General features: G+C 38.6%; 1 protein-coding gene and 1 long non-coding RNA gene across 2 annotated transcripts in view; one reads left to right on the forward strand and one right to left on the reverse strand.

Moving 5' to 3' along the window:
* Window positions 1–70: 70 nt before the first annotated feature.
* Window positions 71–5,038, forward strand: LOC122241500. Its single transcript, XR_006221666.1, has 3 exons — window positions 71–110; window positions 1,427–1,520; window positions 4,953–5,038. It is a non-coding gene; the product is annotated as an uncharacterized LOC122241500 (long non-coding RNA).
* Window positions 3,047–24,874, reverse strand: part of GTF2B (general transcription factor IIB) — a 33,296-nt gene continuing 11,468 nt past the window's right edge. Inside the window, exons 3-7 of the mRNA XM_015536205.2 lie at window positions 13,086–13,219; window positions 8,802–8,948; window positions 8,540–8,669; window positions 6,028–6,309; window positions 3,047–4,050 (exon numbers count right to left, since the gene is read on the reverse strand). Of these exons, the coding sequence (XP_015391691.1) occupies window positions 3,917–4,050; window positions 6,028–6,309; window positions 8,540–8,669; window positions 8,802–8,948; window positions 13,086–13,219 (827 nt within the window). The 3' untranslated portion in view covers window positions 3,047–3,916. The remainder of the gene's footprint in view (window positions 4,051–6,027; window positions 6,310–8,539; window positions 8,670–8,801; window positions 8,949–13,085; window positions 13,220–24,874) is intronic.

A 24,874-nucleotide genomic window follows, 5' to 3' on the forward strand; every position in this document is an offset into this window, starting at 1 on the left:
GCTCCAGGCTCTGAGCTCTCAGCACCGAGCCCGACGTGGGGCTTGAACCCACAAACTGTGAGATCGTGACCTGAGCCGAAGTCGGATGCTCAACCTACTGAGTCACCCAGGTGAGCCCGCCTCCCTTCCTCTTTCCTTAAGCAAGAGTTGCAGTCTCCCGGGATGGCGATTAAAAGTCCCCTTGACTAGAGAAATGCCAGTGAAGGTTATGAATGGAAGTTTATGCTTGTGCCAGACGCTGGGCCTCTGTGGCCTAGAGATCAGCTGAATGGTACTTTTGTAGTGACACCTTGAAGTCTTGAGATCCTGATGAAATGAGTGTGTATGTGGAAATATCCAGGAGGGGGAGAGGGAGGGAGGTGTTTAGGGGACTGGGGAATCTGTCGGTAGTTCCACAATTGGCAGATGAGATTAAAACTCCAGCAACAGGAAAAGTCAGGGCCACTGACAATTGGAAATATTGGCATGGGGCATAGAGAGGCCTCCTGGCTGGATTAGGACCAGATGGGTAATAGGCTGACCCCCTCAGCTGTTCATCTTGATAATTAAAGTAAATCTTGCACCTGTGATATTAAATTAGCTCAGAAACCAAAGACAACCATGGGTAAAGTACGTTTGTTGGTTTGAACACAAAGGCTTACTATCAAGAGGCATCTAGTTTAAGAAGCATTTAGTTTGGAGAAAGAGCTAGAGTGATCTCTAGCTATTAACTCCTTGCCACCTGAGCTGATTCAAAAATAATTCAGAAACTCACTCTGAAGAGCTTTCCCCAAAAAGCCAGATACGAGTATTGCATTGAATAATTTTGTTAATTTCATAACTGAACCGAATTGTATTTGAAAGTTACAACTAAAGTCAGTCCTAAGGCATCCTCCTGTGAAATAAAACCTAATAGTATAGTTTAATAGAAACCAGCACTAGATTGAGTGATCAAGGGACCTGAGTCTGTCCTCTTTCCTAATAGTAAACTTGGACACATCTTTTGATTTCTCCAGTCTTCTCTAATCTACAAAATGAGATTGGACCAGAGTGCTCAAACTCAGATTCCATGAAACTTTTTTTTTTTTTTAATGTTCATTTGAGAGAGAAAAAGAAAGCATGGGGAGGGGCAGAGAGAGAGAGAGAGAATCCCAAGGCTCTGCACTGTCAGTGCAGAGCCAGAAACAAGGCCCGATCCCATGAAGCATGAAATCATGACCTGAGCCAAAATCAACAGTCTGATGCTTAACCGACTGAGCCACCCAGGCGCCCCAGATTCCATGAAACTTATCAAACCCTCGAACTTGTAGTCATAGTAGAGACTGTCAAAGTGGACTGTAGTGAGTCCTTGTTTTAAATACCGGGAATGGAATGGACCACCTTAACCAAGGTTTCAACTGTTTAAAGATGACAGCATTAACAAGATGGACCCACTTTATCTTCACAGAAATTGCCTTGCATGGGGAATATCCGTAACTGGCCAAAATGTAGCCCACACAGAAGCTGGCTTCAACTTCTTGGTGTGATCAGCTCTCAACAAGGTGGGTTTTGTGCTGTGTATGGGGAGTTTTTCACACCTCATGAGGGAAGTCAAAACCATGCACAATCCCTGGTTTAGAATATGGGTCAGATTCCTTTTGCTGGTTAGAAAGACCTGGCCATGATTTTTTTGAATTTCTAAGTATTACTAATTTTGCCGTACTAAGCAATCAAGTAGTTACAACTAAACACCCCACATCACGAGTGGATTTTAAACCTCTATAACAGCCTTGAAGCAGATGGACAAATAAGGAGTAAGTCCCATTGAGCTAGAGAGAACGCTAGAGGGGCCAGAGGCCAAAATGTTGCATTGCTGTGGATTGCCCCCCTTCCCTAAGTGAAAATGTTCTAGTGGTCAGATGAAATGACTCCTCAACAGGGTCATTAACAATGCATCACTTCCAAACACAGCTGTCCCTATCAAGGACACACATGCTCTGAGGCCTGGGGTATGAGGAAAGAACAAGTGACCCTGCTACTTTAGCTCTTGATGAGGTACTTCTTTCAATATCTGCAATTGAGTTAAACTGATCAAACCATCTGGGTGGCGTAGAGTTTTTAAAACTAGAATTTTATTTTCAGAGGTTATCTACCAGAATATAAATTACATCCCCCAAATATACCTTCTGCCCCCAGATTAATCTTTAAAATCAGTTCTACTGATCTAAGCTCTTTCAATGGATAGAACACAAAAAATAGAGCAAAATGTTGACACAGCAGACTGGTAGGGGCTAGGTTTTTTAATCCCCTTTATGCTTATCTCCATTTTTCTAGCCAGTAAAATGAAAATACTAATCATATTAGTATACCTGAACTGCCAACTATGTTTTAAAAATAAAACACAGCACAACAGCAGGAAAGAAAAAAATACCAAAATACCGGTGCTCACTCCTAAGTGGCTTCTGGGTGCTATCGTTATGCATTTTCCAAATGTTCTATAATGTGCATGTACTTATGATAATAGCAAAAATGACTATTTTAAGATCTAGTTAACTGGTTGCAGCTTGCAGTGAAAAGTCTTCAGTGGATGGGAAGTTTTGTGGTCAGTCGCTATAAACTGGGGAGAACAGAGGGGAGGACCCCTGCTCTCAGTCTGTACTTGGAAAAATGCAGAGGTGCAGTGCTGGGGACCAAAGATGGGGGTGCCGAGGGAGACACTGACTGACCTAAGATTTCTTGTCCTGAGTTTCATGCTGGGTGGGATGAGTTCTGCCTGGAGTCCTCACGAGCCTTGCGATCCCATATTTGGTGATAGTGTGCTTGCGTTTACTTCTCTGGTGTTCTCCCCCGGCTTTGAGTAGTGCCGTTTGCGTGTCGCAGATTTTGTACAAGGGAGAAACAGCATTTGTCTTCCTGGCCCAGCAGTCATCCCCATTCCGTGGCCAAGAGAAACGAGAGAAGGTCTGATCCTCTAGAGGCGCAAGCCCCTTTTTGGACTAGAGTCTGAATCCCCCTACTAGGCTGCAACAGGAGACGTACTTCTAACCCGGTGCTAAGCTCGTTACGTGTCAGAACCGTACACCTGCTCTGAGGCAGTGCCGTCTACAGTGGTGTGTGTCTAGCATGGATTCGAGTCCCCTTGTAAGCTAGTTGGTAAAAGGGCAACATTTTATTGGTCTTTGCTTACAATGAACACCTTCACATCCCAATCACCTACAGGGGGCGTACTTACTAGAAAAATTACCAGACATTCCGAGGCCCAATAACCTCCATTTTAAATATTCTTTATATCAGTAAGTAAAAATAGTTACGAAATGGTAACATCCAAAAATTGATGTTGGTAGGCCAACAGATTTCATCTTCTCTGCTCCATAAGCTCACTGAGGAAAAACACAGGAATGTTTTTATATCTCTCAAGCCAGTGCCTTTCAAGGTCCAGTTCACTTCTTACTGTTCTATATGTACAGTTAAGAATTCACACAGGCCCCCCGATGTTCTTGATGTCAAAAGTGGTTCCCCAAACCTCTGACTTTGTTATACAAAAAAACACCTAAATCTATAAATGGAAAAAAACAAAACGAGAACCTCTATCAGCTTTATTAGCTGCAATGATATGCATTATTTGTAATTATAAATTACATGTAACATGTAATTATAACAAAAACTTTAGTTTTGAAAAACGTTTTATTCAAGAATTACATAATTTCAAATATCTTCCAAAATACAGTTTCCTAGGTTGCTACAAAAGAAAGCAAATTCAATAAGAAATTTAAATCATTAAATATGTTTCACTAGTATATACATACAGAATGCCAAGCAATTAATATTTAGCCCTGGAATGCGTACCATGTCTTTTGTTTTTCCTTATTAAAGAAAGGCTCAATCCAGCACTTGATATAGGCTATGTACAACAGGCCGAGTTCAGTGTTCACAGGAGTTTGACATCAGCTGCCTCGATTTACAGCTGTGGTAGTTTGTCCACAGGGGTGTCAAATTTGAAGTCTGTAGGAAACAGATCTGGAGCTCGAGGATAGATCAGCCTGTAGGACTGTCTGATTGTAACATCAGCGACACCAGCAATATCTCCAATTTCTAAAAGACGGAAATCAACATATTAAGGATAACTTCCATCCTATCTCCCTTCCACTACCTGCATTCCAGTTTGTGAGATACGGTAATATAAAAGCCACAGTGAGAAAACGAGAAATGTTGATTTTTAAAACCTGACGATGGAAGTCCATACGAAGAGGCAGAATGGAGGGCTACAGTTAGTAACAATGAGGTAGGAGCCCTTATTACGTCAAAGGGCTGTCACAGTAGTAGGAAAAGATTCACTAGATGTAAAACATTGGAACAATGCCCAGGGCACAGCACCATGAGTGGTAACAATTATACTAGCCATAGGATCTAGTATCTAGAAAGACAGGAAGTCTTTCTGAGGATCCCGGGAGTAACCCATGAATACATTCTTATGAAGAAACTCACATCATCATTGCTATTTTTAAAAGTTCCTCTTCTAATTAACTTCTAGTTAATTCTGTTAAGAGGTTCTCTGGTTAAAAGGTTCAAGCTAAAAGGGAATCGTACTAGAAATAGTTCCACAACCTCTTCTGTCTACTTCGTACCTCAGATAGTACACAGCTACTTGATACAGCTGTACGTTCTAGCACAATGGGAAGCTTCCACTCTTGCAAACACAGAACACTGAACACAGGGAGCTCACGAGTATTTCTAGTGTACAGTAGATCCACGTTTACCCTTCAAAGTCATTGTCACCTTTCTTCCTTTTTATTAAAAAGTCCCAAAGGACTGCCACTTGACAAGTATTGGGTTATAAATACTTAAACGAAATGGAGTTTTAAAAGACAGGCTTTAAAACAAACTCATTTTACCATAACCTTTCCACAGTTCAAATCATAAGGTTTTACGAGTTTTCAGTATGGATGCCTGCCATCACTGTGCAACGAGCTAATTGTAAGTTTCTTATCCTCTAGACACAGATACCAGTGAACGCCAACCGGCCGCTGGGAAGGGAAGAAAGGGGCCTTAAAAACAAAGAACTTCATGTAACAAAGTGCCAAGATCAATATTTCTGTGTTGATTAGAACAAACTTTACAAGTAGGAATAAAGGTAAGGACAATCTGCTTTGCTTCAACTTCTCAATTTTACCAGAAGACTCAAAATTTCCTTTAAAAATATGACTGGAGGCCAAAGGGAACGGATAACCAATGGCTGGCTTCCTTCTAATCATTCTTCTATGTGATGTATTACTTTTATTAATATAGAAACATACGGCCTAAGCTGAGGCGAAAGGCTGTTCTGAGTAGGGTAGTACAGTCATTGCAGCAAGGAATTTCGCTACCTTTTCAATTTTGAACTGACTGTTCCTTTTTCTTTAATGCATCTTTTTAAGGGTTAGAGAAGTAATTGATGAATACATGCTTGTAAAGAAATTCACTTAGGACTTCTGTTTGAAAGTTCCCCTATGACAGTAAACTCAAAACTGGCTTTAGAAGGCTGAACTACTGTGCTCACTTCGGCAGCACATATACTAGAAGGCTGAACTACTTCTATCAGGATCTTCATTAAGAAAGTGAGTAACATATGAAAGGAGAAAGAGAAGAGGCTTCGAGGAATGTTACAGCTGCCGATCAGCACAAATTTCCCATGTGCCGAGCTGTGCGGGCCACGCCGGACAGCAGGAAACAGGCATGGCCCCCACCTCTCAAGATATAAAAAATTTTGGTTAAGTTTTGAGGGGAAAAAAGAACTATTCAAAATAATGTTTAGGTGGGACAAAAACAACTTCTAGAAAGGAAAAATGGACAAACTCAATTCTTAAAGTGAATGGGAACAAAGCATGTCATACACAGAGTTACAACTCCACAAATATTTTTGTTTATGAGCCACTTAAGAAAATGTAGTATTTTGCTTGTCAGTTTTGACTCTAAGAAACTACCTCTTAAATGTGGGTTTGGGATATTTACCTGCTTTGTACCTAAAATGGAAATACAATGACACACTAAAACTTCAGTTTCATCACTGCCCTTCCTGAGAAAGAATCCTACCTTTTTGGGTCCTCTTCTCAGCGGAGGCCTGTGAGGCCATGTAAATGGCTGCCGCCGCCACAGATATCGGGCTCCTTCCAGGAACCAAGTCCAATTCCACAGCTTTACGGGCTATGTGTGTAGCTGCCATCTGTACTTGTTTAGGAAGACAAAGGTTGGAACAAAACCTGGACATGAAGTCCCCGGTTGTAATCAAATCCACACTGGTTTCTAGAGCTTTCAAAATAAGTTTAAAGCATCGACCGATTTCTTTCTTAGAAATTCGTGACACGGCACATATTTCTGAAAAAAAAAAAATTTAAATCCACATAAGTCATATGGTTCACTAAAAAATCATTTCTGATTGTAAAATATATTCTATTTGCAAAAATGCAATTATGCTTTAAATGGCCTGATTAAAAAATGGGCAGGGGATCTGAATGGATACTTTTCCAAAGACAACATGCGGATGGCCAACAGGCATGTGAAAAGATGCTCGACATCACTAATCATAGGAAAATGCGAATCAAAACCACAATGAGATATCAGCACATGCTGGTCAGAATGGCTATTTTCAAAAAGACAAAAAAATAGCGAGTCTTAGGGGAGAAGATGTGGGGGAAAGGAAACCCTCATGCACTGTTGGTGGGAATGTAAATTGGTGCCACTATGGAGCCCCTCAAAACACTAAGAACAGAAAAACCGTATGATCCAGCTATTCCACTTCTGGGTATTCATACAAAGAATACTAACACACTGATTCAAAAAGATATATGCACCCCTACGTTCAATGCAACATTATTTACAAAAGGCAAGAAATGGAAACTATCCAAATGTCCATCAGTGGAGAGATGGATGAAGAGGTGCTATATAAACACGATGGATACTACCCAGCCATAAAAAAAGAATGAAATCTTGTCATTTGCAACAACATGGATGGGCCTAGAGGGTATTATGCTAAGTGAAATGAGCCCGAGAAAGACAAATGATTTCCCTTGTAAGTGGAATCCAAAAAAACCAAAACAGACAAATGAAACAAAAACTCATGGATACAGACAGCACACTGGCGATTACCAGAGGAGAAAGGACTTGGGGAGTAGACAAAACAAGTGAAGGGAGGCAACTGTCTGATGATGGATGGTAACTAGACTTTTAGTGATTACTTCATAGTGATTACAGACGTCAAATTACAGCTGACCCCTGAACAACTCGGGTTAGGGGGTGCCAACCCCCAGCACAGTCACAGCTCCACAGAGAACTCTTCATTCCCCCAAAACTTAACTACCAATAGTGTATTATCGACAGGAAGCCTTATCGATAACAGTCAACACTGATTTTGTATACGTATTATAGACTGTTTTTATAATAAAGTAAGCTAAAGAAAATATTAAGGATATTATAAGAGCAACTACAGTACTATATAAAAAAAAATCAGTGTATAAGTGGATGCACACAGTTCAAATTCGTGTTGTTCAAGGGTCAAATGTATAATACTGTCCACCCAAAACTCATATATAGTATACATGGTGTGTATATATATACATGCATGGTATACAACATACCATTTTTACTTTAGCTGTAAAGAAGTCTTTCAAACAAGTTAAATGTAGGTTCTTAATATCTCAAAATATTAACTTCTCTGAAATTTCAATTCAAACAAATTAAGTTTCTTCTAATCCAAACTTTGTTGATATTTATGTATTAATCTGTTATAAGAAGTATGTCTATCACGGGAAAAAAAAAAACAAAAAACCTCAAAGCTAAAGCGTACTTCTCAAGCTACCCAATGTCACATGTACATGCAACCCCTGGGATTATAGGCATAATAACATGAGATCAAATATTCGACCCTGTTATTCTAAATACTAAACTACCAAACACTTTCAGACCAAAAGCCTTCGTTTTAGTTGTAATAATAAAAACGATGATGATGATAAAAGCCACTGCCGCATCGTAAAGTACTCACTGATGAATGAAAGGTAATGAAAATCTTAAGCTAAAACGAACTCTGGAGGGCAAGTCAGTGTGAGCGTCACAGCCAATAGGCTGTCATGTATTCGTGACTGCAAACTGGACAAAAATAAGAGTTCTCCCAAAGCCTTCAGCTTAAGTGTAAAAGTGCAAATTGTAAACCTCGAGAATGTTTTCTAAGGCCTGATTCCCTCACCTGTAGAGACCTGTGCTAGGAGTGGAAATGGTTTTCCATGCATCAAGGGTACACGCTTGGTAACAAAGGCTTACTCTGGCCTACGAAGCCAGGCCTCAAAGCCCACAAGATGAAGTCAGTCAGAAGATCTCACGAGCAAAGAACACGGAGCTTACGTGGACTAGAATGACTAAAACAGCTGGAAAAGAACATGGCTAAGATCTTCTGTCAAGGAACAAAATAAGGAGGCATCTGGAAATGATACAAAGATGGATTACTGGAGGTAACCAGGAAGACATGACTCAGCTACGTAGTGTCAAAGCTCCTTGACTTCAGTCTGTCACTTTAACATAGAAAACATTTTTATCTTCGCAACTAAAAACTTACCTTTAAATGTCCTAGGAACCCCTTCTTGTCTACAGGCAATATAGAGACAAGCGGAAGCTATGGCATCATTAGCTCTTCCCTTCAGGCTCTTCTGTTCATACACTTGCTTGAATAAATTATTTGTTCGATCCTTTAAAGCAAAGAAGCGAAGTTTAATCAACTCTAGGCCATTTAATTAGTTGCAATATCAAAATTTCATATGTTCATTAAATTATGCTAAGTCAATGCCAGAATGGCTTAAAGAAGACAGACAAGAACTTACAACTATATTTCGAGGGAGGTTGATTCTGTCTGCCATAGTAGTGATTTCTTTGAAAGCATTCATCATTGCCCGATCAGAACTACTCATTGTTCTCCGATTTTGGTACTTAGAATTGCCAAATTCATCAAAACTTGCAGCTCCTGTACCCTGTAAAACAAAGTTTTATAACTTTATGCAAAAAAAGTTTTCAAAGAATGAACCGACATTTCTAAGAAAACATAACTTACATGATCTGACTCCATATGCCCAAGAAATCTACCCTGTGGCTCCTCCCTATTCCTTAGTAGAACAAATACCAGGTTAAGATGGTTTAAATGAGTATCTGTGAGAGAAGCCAATAACACAAACTGTCACATTAACAGACCTAGGGAGAAAAATTGAAGGATCTTCTCCAAAGGTGCTATAAAGGCAGGCAAACAAAATTCAAAAGCCATTTTTCGAGAAGAACTTGCAAAATACTACAAATGAGTGGGTGGTGCTTATTAGAAAATCACTCCTCCAGGCTTAGGCCAGAACAACGATTAATGGAGAAAAAAGGCATGCTCTGTTTTACTGTGCTTCACTTTACCGCATTTAGCAGAGACTGTATTTTGTTATTGGGGTGGTGGTGGTGGTGGTTGTTGTTAACAAATTGAAGGTTTGTAGCAACCCTACATTGATCAAGTCTCTTGGCACCATTTTTCCAACAGCATTTGCTGACTCCAGATCTCTATGTCACATTCTTGCAATATTTCAAACTTATTCATTATGGTGATCTGTGATCAGTGATCTTTGATGTTACTCTCGTAATTGTTTTGGGACTCCACAAACTGCACACTTCTAAGACGGGAAACTTAATAAATCTGCATGTTCTCACTGCGCCACTGAGCAGCTGGTCCCCCCACCTTTCTCCCTCTCCTCAGGCCTCCCTATTCCCTGAGACACAATACTGAAATCAGGCTAATTAATAACCCCATAATGGCCTCTCCATGTTCAAGTCAAAGGAATAGTCCTATGTTTCTCATTTTATTTTTATTTTTATTTTTTTTAATTTTTTTTTTTTCAACGTTTTTAATTTATTTTTGGGACAGAGAGAGACAGAGCATGAACGGGGGAGGGGCAGAGAGAGAGGGAGACACAGAATCGGAAACAGGCTCCAGGCTCCGAGCCATCAGCCCAGAGCCTGACGCGGGGCTCGAACTCACGGACCGCGAGATCGTGACCTGGCTGAAGTCGGACGCTTAACCGACTGCGCCACCCAGGCGCCCCAGTGTGTTTCTCATTTTAAATCAAAAGCTAGAAATGTTAAGCGTAGTGAGGAAGGCATGTCAAAAGCTGAGACAGGCCAAACGACAGGGCTCTTGTGCCAAACAGCCAAGTTGTGAATGCAAAGGGAAAGTTCTTGAAGAAAATTAAAAGTGCTACTCCAGTGAACACACCAATGATAAGAAAACGCAACAGCCGTATTGCTAATGTGGAAAAAGTTTTAGAAGTCTGCACAGAAAGTCAAACCAGCCACAACAATCCCCAAAGCCTAATCCCAGAGCAAGGCCCTAACTCTATTCCTTTCTATAAAGGTGGAGAGAGGTGAGGATGCTGCAGGAGAAATTTGGAAGCTAGCAGAGGTTGGTTCGTGAGGTTTAAGGAAAAGAAGCTGTCTATAGTACAGAAAGTGCAAGGTGAAGCAGCAGGAGATGTAGAAGCTGCAGCAAGTTATCCAGAAGATCCAGCTAAGAGAATTCATGAAGGCGGCTACACCAAACAGATTTACAGCCTTCTACTGGAAGAAGATGCCATCTAGGACTTCCATAAACTTAGTTGATAAAGCAGCTGCAGGGTTTGAGAGGACTGACTCCCAATTTTCAGAGAAGTTCTACTGTGGGTAAAACACTATCAAACAGCATCACAAGCTACAGAGAAATCACTTGTGAAAAGGAATAGTCAATTGACAGAGCAAACTTCATTACTGTCTCATTTTAAGAAATTGCCAGGACATCTGGGTGGCTCCGTTAAATGTCTGACTCTTTTATTTCTGCTCAGGTCATGATCTCACTCACGGTCATGGGATCAAGCCTCACGTTGGGTTCTGCGCTGACAGCACAGGGCCTACTTGAGATTCTCACTCTCCCCCTCTCTACCCCTCCCCTGCTCACACATGCACATGCGTGTTCTCTCAAAATCAATAAATAAACTTTAAAAAAAATTTGCCACAGTCACCTACCCTTCAGAAACCATCAACATCGAGGCAAGACCCTGTACCAGCAATAAGGTTGTAACTTGCTGAAAGCTCACATTATGGTTATTAGCAATACAGTATTTTTAAATTAAGGTATATGCATTTTTTTTTTTTACATAATGCTACTGCATACTTAATAGACTACGGTACAGCATAAGTATGACTTTTATATGTACTGGGAAGCTACAAAAAGGCATTTGACTCTCTTTATTGGAATATTTGTGTTACTGTGGTGGTCTGGAACCAAACCCGCAGCATCTCTAAGGTATCCCTGTACTAGGAAAACTAGCCAATATAATGTAATTATAATTACATAATGTAATTAGACAAAAATTATATTAACTATACTGGTGTAATTATTTTAAAATTAGGCAAGAGAAAAATTAGAAGTACTAATTTGAGAAGGAAGTGGTAAACGATTTGCAGGTAGTCTTTTTATATACTTAGAACACTCAAAATCACTGTAAAACTGCTAAAAATAATAGAATTCATTAGAGGCAAGGTCAAAATGAATAGAAATCAATAGCCTTCATACGTATAACCAAACAGAAGACAATGAAAAACAAAAGCGCCAATACAAAACAACAAAAAAGATACGTATCTAGGAATCAACTTAAACATTCAAGACCCTTATGAAGAAAACATCCTCTGAAGGACACACATGACTTAAGGAAGTGGAAAAGCATACTATGTTTCTGGACAGGAAGAAGTCTACTTTCCCTAAGTCAACTTGCAAATAAGTCTAACCAAAACCTCACTGAAAATACCAACTTTTTTTTTTTAACAAAGTGATCCTAACCTTTAAATGGAAAAGACTAGTGAAGAAAATGCTAAGAAAGAAGAGCAACGAGGAAAAACTAATACTACTAGATATTAACACAGTGTGGTGTGACATGTGACTGACTAGGCCAGGACAGAGAAAGGACAGAATGTCCAGAAATATTCCCAAATACATACAGAAATTCAGTGTATGACAAATGTAGCATCTTAAGAATTTCTGCAGGGTAGGCATAAACAACGGTCAAAGGATACAGGAGAAAACAAGTGATAGTGGTTATCCTGTTTTTGACAGGGAAAGAGGGTTGTGGTGGGAACTGAGTTTGGGGGTCAAGAGAAAATTTATTGTGTTCTTTTTACATTTGTGTATGAGTCATGTATTTCCTATTAAAAAACAAACACTAAAAGAAGTTACAGTGTCCATTAGCTGTGATCTTAGATTTTAAGATGTCCTCAGTATGCTTTTTACTCAGCCTGTAAGGCTAAAGCAAATGCAGAAATCACCTACTTAAGATACTATCAGCTTTTTTCAAAGCCTATACCACTTTTCAAATTTTATATGTACTTTATAGAGCATGAAAAAATAATTAATAACTTGCCTTTTCAGAACACTTTCTTAAAAATAGACTATGCAGTGGTATAGATGAAGTTCTGAAACAGCATCACTTGATTAGTTTTCTTGAATATTGCCCCCACTACTTCCAATTCAGATAAAAGAGCAAAAAAGAGCCAGGTTGCCAGACAGATTACACTACTGCCTTATCTAATAGCAGCCACTACCATTTACTGAATACACACTACATGTTGTTATAAACACTTTACAATACGTTCCCATGTAACCCTCAATGTTTCTATGAAGTACTCTTATTCTCACTTCACTGATGAGGAGTGTGAAGCTTTATACGTCATTTAGGTAGGTCATAAATTCACCAATATTAGAAAACAGGCTATGCTGACCTACAATTATCTTAGGTAATGTGGGGGGGAAAGAAAAGACATTTATAATATTCAAGGAACATATCAATAAGACCTCATAAAGATCATTCTACATTCAATTTTTGGGCAAAATGTGCTTCATGAAAACAAGGGCCTAAGATATAAAGACTGTAATTTTGATCTGTGTGGAAGATATGTGTAAGGGAATAATCATTCCACAACAGTATGACTGGTAAATCTCATTCTCAGGTCAAGATTCCTCACGGGGCAGTGACTGATACTTTTGCAAAGTTTCCAAAACCCCCAGGTCTTTGGTTAGTCCATACTTGCTACTTCCTGTTGAGCGGATTTATTACCTTGCCAATCATGGTTGACAAATCTCCGTCACTCAGTAGAGGATTCTGAGAGTCTCCAACTCGAGATGGATCTTTTGTTGCTTTATCATTGCTGAAAGTTCTCCATTCAGACCCCACGTCAATAACTCGGTCACCTAAAAATACAAGCACAAGTCTAAATAGGATCTACTGAACACTCTTTAATGCCCAACTCAGGCGCTTTTATTCCTAGGAAATCTCAACATGGACATCTAGGCTCCAGCTTAAGTATCAGGTCTCAGACATCTGTCCTAAAGCGTTCCTTTAACTATGATGCCAGGCCAATAACCCTTTTTAGACATTATGCTTTGATTAGTCATATTCTAATTTTTGGAAGAAAAAAGTATTAGTCAAAATAAACACACACAGCAAAATAAAGCTATTCATATGTTATACAAAGATAAATGTGATTCAAAACCAAAATTTGCAAGGGACATAGAAAAAACCAGAAAGCACTTTTCACAATGGTATTAATGCACACAGTTTCATATAAAAAAAAAATTAAGCTTTCATGGGAAATGTTTTGCAAAGAACTAAGCTGAAACTTATGTTTTAGTAACTACTAAATGAAAAAAATATTTCTGGCTAAATAATTTATACAGAGTAAAATGTTAAGCCTAGAATTAGTGAGAAGAAAACCAGGTAGGTATTTTCTTTTTAAGCAAAGGGCCAGTGGTAAAATAGGTCACGCTAGGAAACTAAATAGGAACAGATTTGGTTGATCACTGCTTTGGGGGGAATGCTCAGTAGCTCGTAACATCTCCACAGCGACAAGAGTTATTACCACTGAACAGCTGCCCACGCTAGTCACTGTGTAAATGTTCTCTGTTAATCCTCCCAGTCTGATAAAGGTAGGTACCACTTATACTGCCACTTTAGAAATAAAATTTGTGTAAGATGACACAACTAGAATGGAAATGTGCAACTGATCCCAAAGACTGTTCTATACTGGATTTGTAAAACATGAGCTTTTCCACCAAAGTGTGACAAAACTGAGAGCAGGAACCAGACCATTTTCATTGTTGCCTAAAGAGAAAGGAGAAAGAAATGGCAGAAATTAGTTAACTCAGCAATTAAAAGAGCTTCTGGTGACAGTCAATTAATATAATGGTTACGAGCACGGACTGTACCATTTGCCACTTAGCCTTGGACAAATCATGGCATTTCTCAGCTTTAAATCTCCCTAATAACCTCACAGTCTAAAGATCATAAAGATTAAATAAGCCAAAACAGGTACAGCACCTGCATGTAAAGTGATTAAAAAGTTCAAGGTGAGTGCCTGATATTAGCTATCTACTACTAGGAAAATGAAAATAGTTTGACACATCTTCTGACATCTCCCTCCTTTTGAGACTTTAACAGTAGCAGAGTGCTCCGCTACAGGTATATGACCAGAAGGACAGCAAAGAGAAAAGAAGGAAGGAACTCAACGTAAACTCTGCTAAATCCTCTGAGATACTGTCTATGTAGTACATTAATTAAAATGCTTATGAACCAAGTATAGTAATCTTAATCTAATCTTACTGCTTTATTTAAGGACGGAGGTAAATGTGCAACAGAATCATTCCTGATGGTTCTGGAATAATTTATATTTCTTTGAACACTCAAAACACTTGGGAGTAACCAGATATCACTTGGACTATTTCCTGTTACAAGGGAACTGAGATGAGAGGCAGGGTCCCCATCTGCCCTACCCGTATGTAGTAAGAATGGCCAAGGAAAGCAGAAGCAGGCAGATCAGTTTATAAGGCAACTTCAGGAGATGAGAGATTGAGCAGGTGGCCCCAAATAAGAGCAAAAGAAGGTTAAATGGATGGGACTGTCATGATGGATTTTTCTGCTTCCCTCTCAAAAAAATAAACATCACTAAACTTGGGAAGCAATTCTAATTATATAAATTAAGATTTTAAAAACTTACCTGAAAGTAACAAAACCTGTAATTATGGACTGAAGTCTCACTGTAATACTAACTAAACAAGGCCTGTATCTCAGAGACCAATTTAAAAAGACTGATTTTTCTTCCTTTTCATAACAGAATTATAATAATGCCTGCTTACAAATGTGTGTGTGTGTGTGTGTGTGTGTGTGTGTGTGTGTTTGTGTGTATGCAAAACAAAACTACCTGTATTCTCAACACTAGGGAAAGCCACTGTAAATATTTTGATATATATACTTTCTGCCTTTTTAATTCATGTGTATGTTTTTTCCTTAAATTAAAATTAGATCATATTGTGCCTGTTCCATGAAAAGCTCTGTTCACCAAATCCACATCATAAACACCAAAACAAGATTTTTTAAACAGGTCAGCCCCTTTAATAGCATCTGACAATTAAAGGGATACTATGATGTCTCCACACACTATATCTAACTTTCCTAGTCAAAAAACAAAAATACACAAACATGCACATAACAAAAAACTGTGGCCTTCATATCTGGAGTTACTTGCAAAAATCTAAGTTCAAATAAAAACTCAAATGTCATCATTAATTTGTTTAATGAATGAATTAAGAGAACACGGTATATGAAAAGGCAGGTAGGTATGCTCACATCTTTTTAAGTCTCTCTAGAAATCTAAAGATGAAACATCTTGGCTAATACTTTATTTCATACCATTTTCCTTTTGGCCCCCCAAAAACCTACCAAGAGTCTCTTTTATTGGTTGCTTTGCACTGCCTTTAGAAAGACAAGATGGATTAGGGAAAAAAGGGGGGTGGCGGGAGTTGGCCTAGGACAGTATAAATAGAAAAGCCAGAACCGGGTAGTGATGTAATTTTTCCACATACGTGGGAACAATCTACATGACTCATTCAACAATCTGTGATTTGTGCTAAGAGACATTCCCTCTTTTTATATTTTACTGCTCAAAACATAGCATTTATAAGAAATAAAATTTCCAAAATAACTCAAATAGCACATCATGAAACTATAACTAGAGCACCAGATTAAGTGCACGAGTAACAAAATAGGGCAGACCATTCAGAAAAATCAGAGTGCATAAAGGATTTTCATTTGAAGAAACCTAAATGAGGCAGCATTTTAAAAGATGCTCTGGAAGGAAACTGCAATACAGTCTTTTCAAGGGTAAGTGTATAATCAACCTTCAGCAAAGAAGCCTGCCAATACACACACACACACACACACACACACACACACACAACCTCCCATATCCTTTAATGTTCCACAAACAGGAAAAACATAGAAATGTTTACCAGTTATGTTCTCAACCAAACACTAATTTTTGTAAAATGAACACGAGACAGAAAGTCTCATACAAGAATCTTCACAGCAGCATTACTCATATTACCTAAAAACTGGAAACAACCCAAATGTGTGTTAACAGGAAAATGTATACAATGGGATATCCCTCCACAAATAAACTACTGATACATGCAGTGATGTAAATGCATTCAAAAACTATATGCTGAGCCCGAAAAAAGTCAATTACTAAAAAAAATAATAAAAAATAAAAAATAAAAAAACTACTATATAATTCTAGTTATAGGAGGTTCAGGGGCGCCGGGGTGGCTAAGCTGGTTAAGCGTCTGACTCAGTTTCTGCTCGAGTTATGATCTTGCATTTTCATGAGTTTGAGCCCCATGTAGGGGGAGCCTGCTTGGGATTTTTTCTCTTTGCCTTTTTGCCCCTCCCCTGCTCACATGCTGTCTCTGTCTCTTTCAAAACAAATAAATAAATAAAAAATTTTATAGGAAGTCCAAAAACAGGCAAAATAATCTCTGAAAATAGAAATCAGTACAGTGGTTGCTACTGGGCTGGGGGTGGGGGGCAGAGGTAACAGATTAGAAAGAAACATATGGGAACTTCTGGGAATGGAAGGAAATGGTCTAAACACCTTGATTAGTGTGATTATACCAGTATATGCAGTGTCCAGATGTCAAAATGCAAACTGTATATCTGGGATCTGTGCATTTTACTGCATGCAATTAGACCTCAATAAATTAAAAATAAAAATTCGCTCCCACCATAATATTGTTGATTTTGAATTAAGTCACACCAAACCTATCCATGATTTTGTGAATAACAATCTTCTTGGACAAGGGAATATATATACTCTTTCTCAAACTCATCTTTTAGATTATATGTATGTCACATTTATGACTAGATCTAATTTTTTTCTGTTAAAAATCTCATTTTCTAACTAGTAATTGCTGTAATATTTTATATGCTTATATTCAGCCACTTTTAATAGACTATTAATTTTTAAAATTTGATCTGAATATTCTAGATATAGAATCTCATCAGTGGCAAAGAACTTGTTCCCCTTCCAATGTTTAACTCCCATTTCTATATTATATCTAAAGCGCTTGTCAGAACTTTCAAAACAATGCCTTTGATTTAAAACAGAAATGTCTCCAATATTTCAACATTATGCAGAAAAGTAACAGGTGAACTGAAATAGTCATCTATTAAAACATCATTCTACTCCAATGCAGAGTGTCTTACATTATTAAGAATGTGTTGAGTTCATTAAATGTCTGTCATCTTAGCAAACCATAGCATTTCTTACCTACTATCTTTTTACATTATAAAAGCGAGCCATAGTTGTTTGTGGGTTATTATTCTTCTAGTACTTATGTGTTACGATAAATTAAGTTACTCTGGAGTAATAAGTAATTTCAGAAGGTTAGCGGCTTAAAATGAAGATTTCTTTCTTATTCATACCACATGTCTATATAGGGGTAGGACAGCTTTCTATGCCATCCTTATTCAAGATGATAGAATTCCTGCCACTTGAGACATGCTAGGGGGAAGGGAATGTATTAAGTTATGCACTGACTTATATATACTTTCCAATAGTAACATTTCCACTCACATGTCCTTGACCAAAGCCAGTCAAGGAATGATGCTTAACTCTGGAGGGGATGGAAACATAAATGTGCCATGTAGCTCAGAAGAGAAGAACCAGAATTATTAGCAAATAATCATCAATGTTCTTCCACATGACAATTAGCAAACAGAATCAAGCACTGTATTTTGTGGGATTTATGTATAAATTCATTAAAGAAAAAAAAAAGATTGCTCTAGGACTTCCTTTTTCTGCCACACAACAAACCAAGGAATCAGAGTTAATTTTACTGGCTGATTATTTGCAAGTCTTGACTAATAACATTTTTTAAATGTTTAAAAGATACATTCCCCACTGGTGTGTGGATTGACTTGCAACCCTAAGGGTCTTCTGGTACAATGTAACGTTTTCTTCTATTGTACCTTTAATACTTTACAATATTCACCTGGATCTTCAAGTAGAACCATAATGGCTATCTTGTCTTTACCACTTTCTCATTCACTCTTTATAGTCTCAGGTTTCTTCTCTGCTTTACTGATCCAATTTCCTAGAATGTTGTCAGCTAATCACTATCTCAAACAGTTTTATTGTGTTTGTTTCCTTGTGCTATCTTATTTCTTTCTGACATTTTAAAAAACTTATTTATGAGAGCGAGCAAGCACGCACGTGCAAGGGAGGGGCAGAGAGAGAGGGAGAGAGAATCCCAAGCAGGCTCCGCCCTGTCAGCGCGGAGCCCAACACGGGGGCTCAATCCCACAAACCATGAGATCATGACCTGAGCTGAAATTCAGAGTCAGGTGCTCAACCGACTGAGCCATCCAGGCACCCCTCTGACAACATTTAATAGAAATATTATGGAAACTATTTCACTGATCACAAAAATCATTTATTTTCCGTAACTTCCTTCTAGCGAGCTACATCAGGAGAATTTTGTTCAGTCCGCTGGATCACTGCTCCTCTTCATTGTAATAATCTGTCTTTAGAAGCTCCATGTGGACTTTTGTGCCTATTCATCCTGTACTCCTGTACTAAAGAACTATCAATCCATGTCCAGTGGTGGTGGTCATGTTGGAAAACCTCCCAATCCACCACTACCAGTAATTCTGTCTCTCTGCGTACCCACAGTCCCTAGCAGTTAAGATACGACCCAAATAAAATAAATTCCCAGTATGACTCTACAAATTTATTAGGAAGGATACAGGCAGGTTTGTAATTAAAGCAAAAATAATAGTGACTTAAAACAGGCTATAACTTTCTCACATTAACAGTCCATAGTTAATAGTCATAGACTAGTGTGACCCAGGCTCCTCCTATCTTTTTAATAAGCCAGCTTCATCATGATGAGATTTTCCAGCCTAATATGGCTGTTGGTGGTTCCCTTTATCATGTCTGCATTCTAGCCAGTGGAAAGAAGAAAGAGGAGGCACTTCCTTATGGCAGGATCTAGAGTTGTACATACCCGTTTTATGTACAATCCACTGGTTAGATCACATGGTCATACCTGGCTACAAGGGAAGCTGGGAAATACAGTCCAGTTGGGCAGCAACATGCCCAGTTAAAACATAGGGATTCTATTACTAAAGAAAGAGTGGGACGATCAGTGGCCTCTACTACTACAAGGAATAATGGGTTAGCTATGAGAGAAAGGAGAGGAGAAAGAATGTCCAGTAGAACCAGTATACTTTGCCTTATACTCTAAAGGAAACAGTACACAAAGACAGATATGTAAGCTCCTAACCAAGCAAGTTATAAACTACAAATCCAACCAGAGGTATTTTGTAGTACAACATTAAAACCAGAATGGCTTGGGGCACACCTAGGTGGCTCAGTTGGTTGATTTCAGCTCAGGCCATGATCCCAGGGTTGTGGGATCGAGCCCCTAATCAGGCTCTGCACTGACCATGGAGTCTGCTTAGGGCTCCTTCTCCCTCTATCCCCCACTCACGCACTCTAAAATTTAAAACAAAACAAAACAAAACAAAAAGCAAAACAAGAGAAAAACCTAGAATGGCTCATAGTAGCAATCTAAACACTGCAGGGGAATACTGCAACATACTAAAAACAGCCAGGAAGCCAATATTGGAGAGTGATTTTCTAGGCCTGACCTAGATTCAAAACGTTTTTGTTTCTTATTGTAAACTTAAATTAATAAAGGTATTTTAAAAAAGAGTATTAGAATCACCCCAAATTTCAATTATTTCTGCCATCTTTCTGGAAAATGATCTTACTTAAGCATTTTGGTATACAACCAGTAGAAAATTCAGAAGTAGGAGTCTTAGAACAACAGTCTGCAAGTTACTTGTGGACACAGGCTAGATTTATCTAAAACCATTTTGTCTGAACTACAAAATTTTTCAAAACATGCCAACTCTAAAAGTTCAATAATCAAAATGCAGTACTCAAGGTGGACAAACCCTAAGCATGGAGTTTTTTTTTAATTATTTTTTTTCATATTTATTTATTTTGGAGAGAGGGAGAGAGAGACAGAGAGAGAGAGACAGAGAGAGAGAGACAGAGTGTGAGTAGGGGAGGGGCAGAGAGAGAGGGAAACACAGAATCTCTCCAGGCTGAAGCAGGCTCCAGGCTCTGAGCTGTCAGCACTGAGCCCGACACGGGGCTCAAACCCACAAACTGTGAGATCATGAGCTGAGCCAAAACCAGACACTTAACCAAGGGAGCCACCCACGCACCCCAAATTGGGAAAAAAATTTTTTTCAACCCTCAGAAAGTTTTACATTTATTTATTTTTGAGAGAGAGAGAGAGAGAGAGAGAGAGAGAGAGAACACGAACAAGTTGGGGAGGGGCAGAGAGAGAAGGAGACAGAATCTGAAGCAGGCTCCAGGCTCTGAGCTGTCAGCACAGAGCCCGACGAGGGGCTTGAATTCACAAACTGTGAGATCATGACCTGAGCTGAAGGCAGACGCTTAACTGACTGAGCCACCCAGGCGCCCCCCAAATTGGGAGTTTTTAAATTAAAAAAATACTAAGGTACCGTGGAAAATTGTTTAAGTCAACACATTACATTTGTTAAATCTAATGCTGAAACTGAAATGCATCTTTAGCTTTCACACCTTCTTCAGTCATTTACCCCTTTCTAACCATTCCTTCTTATGATATTTCAAAGAATCCTGATTTTTGGTTTAGTGTTACTAAACATTCTTATCAGAAAGCCTGGATTAAAGATAATTTTCAAGAGAAGTCTGATCAACAGATACTTTAAAAAGAAATACCATTAATACTATAGCCAGTCTCTAAATCACAGTTTTATCTTCCCCAAATGTAAACTGAGTAAGAACTCAAAATGAATTATTCCTTAGAAACAACCCACATCATGGTTAATTTCCCAGACCAGCCCATAAAAGCGTACTTTACTCATGACGTTTAGGCCCTTAAAAAACAAACACAAAACTGTACAAGTCAAGAGTATAATTACCATTTGGAAAATCATTTGTAAAGGAAAATGCAAAATGCATTGTAAATTCCATCCCGGAGTATGTCAATACATCTTGCTTTTCCTCAAATACAGGCAGGTTTGCAGCAGCATCTAAGCTAGAGACCCGCAGCTCTCATGGAAGATGCATCCTAACCTTAGTCACAATAATTTGAGTCATTCACATACCAGTACTTTCAGGCCTCTATCCTAAGACACATGTTTCTTTTTCCCTCCACTTGGAATGACCTTCCCTCCATAAACCTTTACTCATGCTTAATGGTCATATTTCAATGTAAATTCAACAGCAATTTCCCCAGGAAATCACTGCTTCCTTCCTTTGTGTTCTTACCAAACTTGGAAGAACTGTAATAGAGCTTTTACCATGCTATGTTGTATTAAGGCACCCTCCTCCCTTTCACGCGCTAGCCAGAGTTGCTCCAGAGCTTGCTTACAGCATCTGATACTTCTTTCACTCTCCCTGCCCAGCACACTGCCTTAACAGAAACAGGCCTGCTAAGTCCTACAGACCTGGATTTGAACCACTCTGTCACTTACTAAATGTGGAATCTTCAGCTAATTACCTAAGTACTCAAAGCATCAGTGTCACTCAAAGGGTAGCTGTGTAAACTGAGTAAAGTTAGTAATTCTCTGATGCTTAAAGTAACATCTACATTAAAAATTCTAGGGATGCCTGGGTAGCTCAGTCAGTTGAGCGTCTTGCCTCTTGATTTTAGCTCAGGTCAGGATCCCAGGGTTGTGGGATCAAGCCCCATGCTGGGCTCCATGCTGAGCATGGAGCCTGCTTGAGATTCTCTCTCCCCCTCTGCCCTTCTCCCCTGCTCACACGGTCTCTAAAAAAATAATAATAATAATTGAATTAATTAAAAATTCTAAATTAGGTAAGAAGGTAGTCTCTGATGGCTTATAAGAGATGCTAAAGCAAGAATTTGAAAGTGAATATTCCTTAATTTTAAAATATAGCTTAAACATATTAAATTAAACCTGAATATTTCCTTTAGGAAACACTAATGCAAATTTATTTTTTTTATTTTAAAAAAAATTCTTTTTAAAATTTATTTTTGAGAGAGAGAGAGAGAGCACGAGCATGAGCAGGGAAGAGGGAGACACAGAATATGAAGCAGGCTCCAGGCTCCAACTCATGAGCTGAGTCATGAGATCATGACCTGAGCCAAAGCCGGACACTCAACCGAGTGAGCCACTCAGGAGCCCCATCACTAATGCAAATTTAAAGATGGTAATCCAGTAATCTTTAAAATGATATGGCTGAAGAGCATTCACTATGCTAGACCCACTCAAATACATTTTGCAAATGACCTGTTATGAAGAATGGCATCTCAGACTTAGAATCACCTACTTACTTGCACCCACAAAAAATGTATCACTGAAATCTCATACTGAAATCATACTAGATATTTTATACATTATTTCATTTGATTCTTAACAATTCCTAACAATTCTAAGATGTATGGTACCTGCTCCCTGTTTTGGGGCAGGGAGATGACTTATTTTTACACGTGAAGAAAGTCAGGCTTAGAGAAATTATATAACTTGGTTAGTTACTTACATAGCTCATTAACTAGTTGAGCCGAGCCTAGAATCGAGGGCCCCTAGTTACACTAGGAGCTATGGACATACGTAAGATATCTGCTCTACAGGCTATGCAGTCTAGGTCTGGAGACATGAAATATGAAAACTCTAAAAGTACAGAAGATGTATAAAAAAATATGGTAAACCGTAAAGTTAATAGTACAGATTTGTGTTTCTTAATATGCTAGAATTTCTAGAAATGGGGTCTGGAATCTTTAGAGTTGATTCTTTTTTTTTTTTTTTTTTTTTTTTAAATATTTATTTGTTTTTGAGACAGAGAAGGAGAGAGAGCAGGGGAGGGGCAGAGAGAGGGGGACAGAGGATCTGAAGCAGGCTCTGCGCTGACAGCAGAGAGCCTGATGTGGGGCTCAAACTCATGAACCGTGAGATCATGACCTGAGCCACCCAGGTGCCCCTGAACAGCTGATTCTTAATGCACATTCATACATTCATCCTTCAGAATCACTGTATAAACAATATCCAGAATAACTTTAGGAAAGACAGGTCAAATTGACTCATTTTTCTCATTCAAATCTACCTATACTATTTTCTGGTTGTTTCCTTACATTCCTTCTAAGAACAATGAAAGAATTCAGTTTTAAATGGTACATAAAAAGTGGCTTTTACTAGAAATGATACCAGTAGATCTAAACACTACCTATTTGAAATCCTAATTTATAAAAGTCATAACCAATTTCATGTTTTAGCAGCTATTACAGCAGCTTACTAACCTAATACTTTGCGGACTATAAACAATGTACAAGGTCAAATTTATGAACAAATTGATAACCTAAATATTATACTGCCACCTAGTGCTCAATTTTAAAGTGACACAATCACACTGTTAGGATTTGTGTGTGTGTGGGGGGGGTGATCCCACAAAACAGTGCTGTTAAAGCCTATAGTTTCATGGTAGAATTGACAAAGCTTTGCTTTAAAAGTTGGCCTTATTTTAGAGATCAGTAACAATATCCTACAGATCACTGGTAAGATTAAACAGCCAATGACAAATCAAAACACTTCCTATGTTTAAAATAAAAATCCTATAATTCTGGGAATGCAAGCTGGTGCAGCCATTCTGGAACACAGTATGGAGGTTCCTCAAAAAACTAAAAATAGAACTACCCTATGACCCAGCAATTGCACTACCAGGCATTTATCCACGGGATACAGGTGTGCTGTTTCGAAGGGACACATGCACCCCCATGTTTATAGCAGCAATATCAACAGTAGCCAAAGTATGGAAAGAGCCCAAATGTCCATCAATGGATGAATGGATAAGAAGATGTGAGATATATATATATATATATATATATATATATATATATATATATACACACACACATATATATATATATATATATACACACACACACATACATACACACACAATGGAGTATTACTCGGCAATCAAAAAGAATGAAATCTTGCCATTTGCAACTGATCTCACATAATCTCAGTGGATGGAACTGGTGGGTATTATGCTAAGTGAAATTAGTCAGTCAGAGAAAGACAAACATCATATGACTTCACTCATATGAGGACTTTAGGAGACAAAACAGATGAAGATAAGGGAAGGGAAACAAAAATAATATAAAAACAGGGAGGGGAACAAAACATAAAAGACTCTTAAATATGGAGAACAAACAGAGGGTTACTGGGGGGGTTGTGAGAGGGGAGATGGGCTAAATGGGTAAGGGGCACTAAAGAATCTACTCCTGAAATCATTGTTGCACTATATGCTAACTAATTTGGATATAAATTTTAAAAATTGAAAATAAAATTAAAAAAAAAATCCTATAATTCAAGTGGCACCTGGGTGGCACAGTCGATAGAGTGTCCAACTTCAGCCCAAGTCATGACCTCACGGTTTGTGAGTTCAAGCCCCACACTGGGCTCATTGCTGTCAGCGCAGAACCTACTTC

This window comes from Panthera tigris, chromosome C1, assembly GCF_018350195.1.
Source record: "Panthera tigris isolate Pti1 chromosome C1, P.tigris_Pti1_mat1.1, whole genome shotgun sequence".
Lineage (NCBI taxonomy): Eukaryota > Metazoa > Chordata > Mammalia > Carnivora > Felidae > Panthera > Panthera tigris.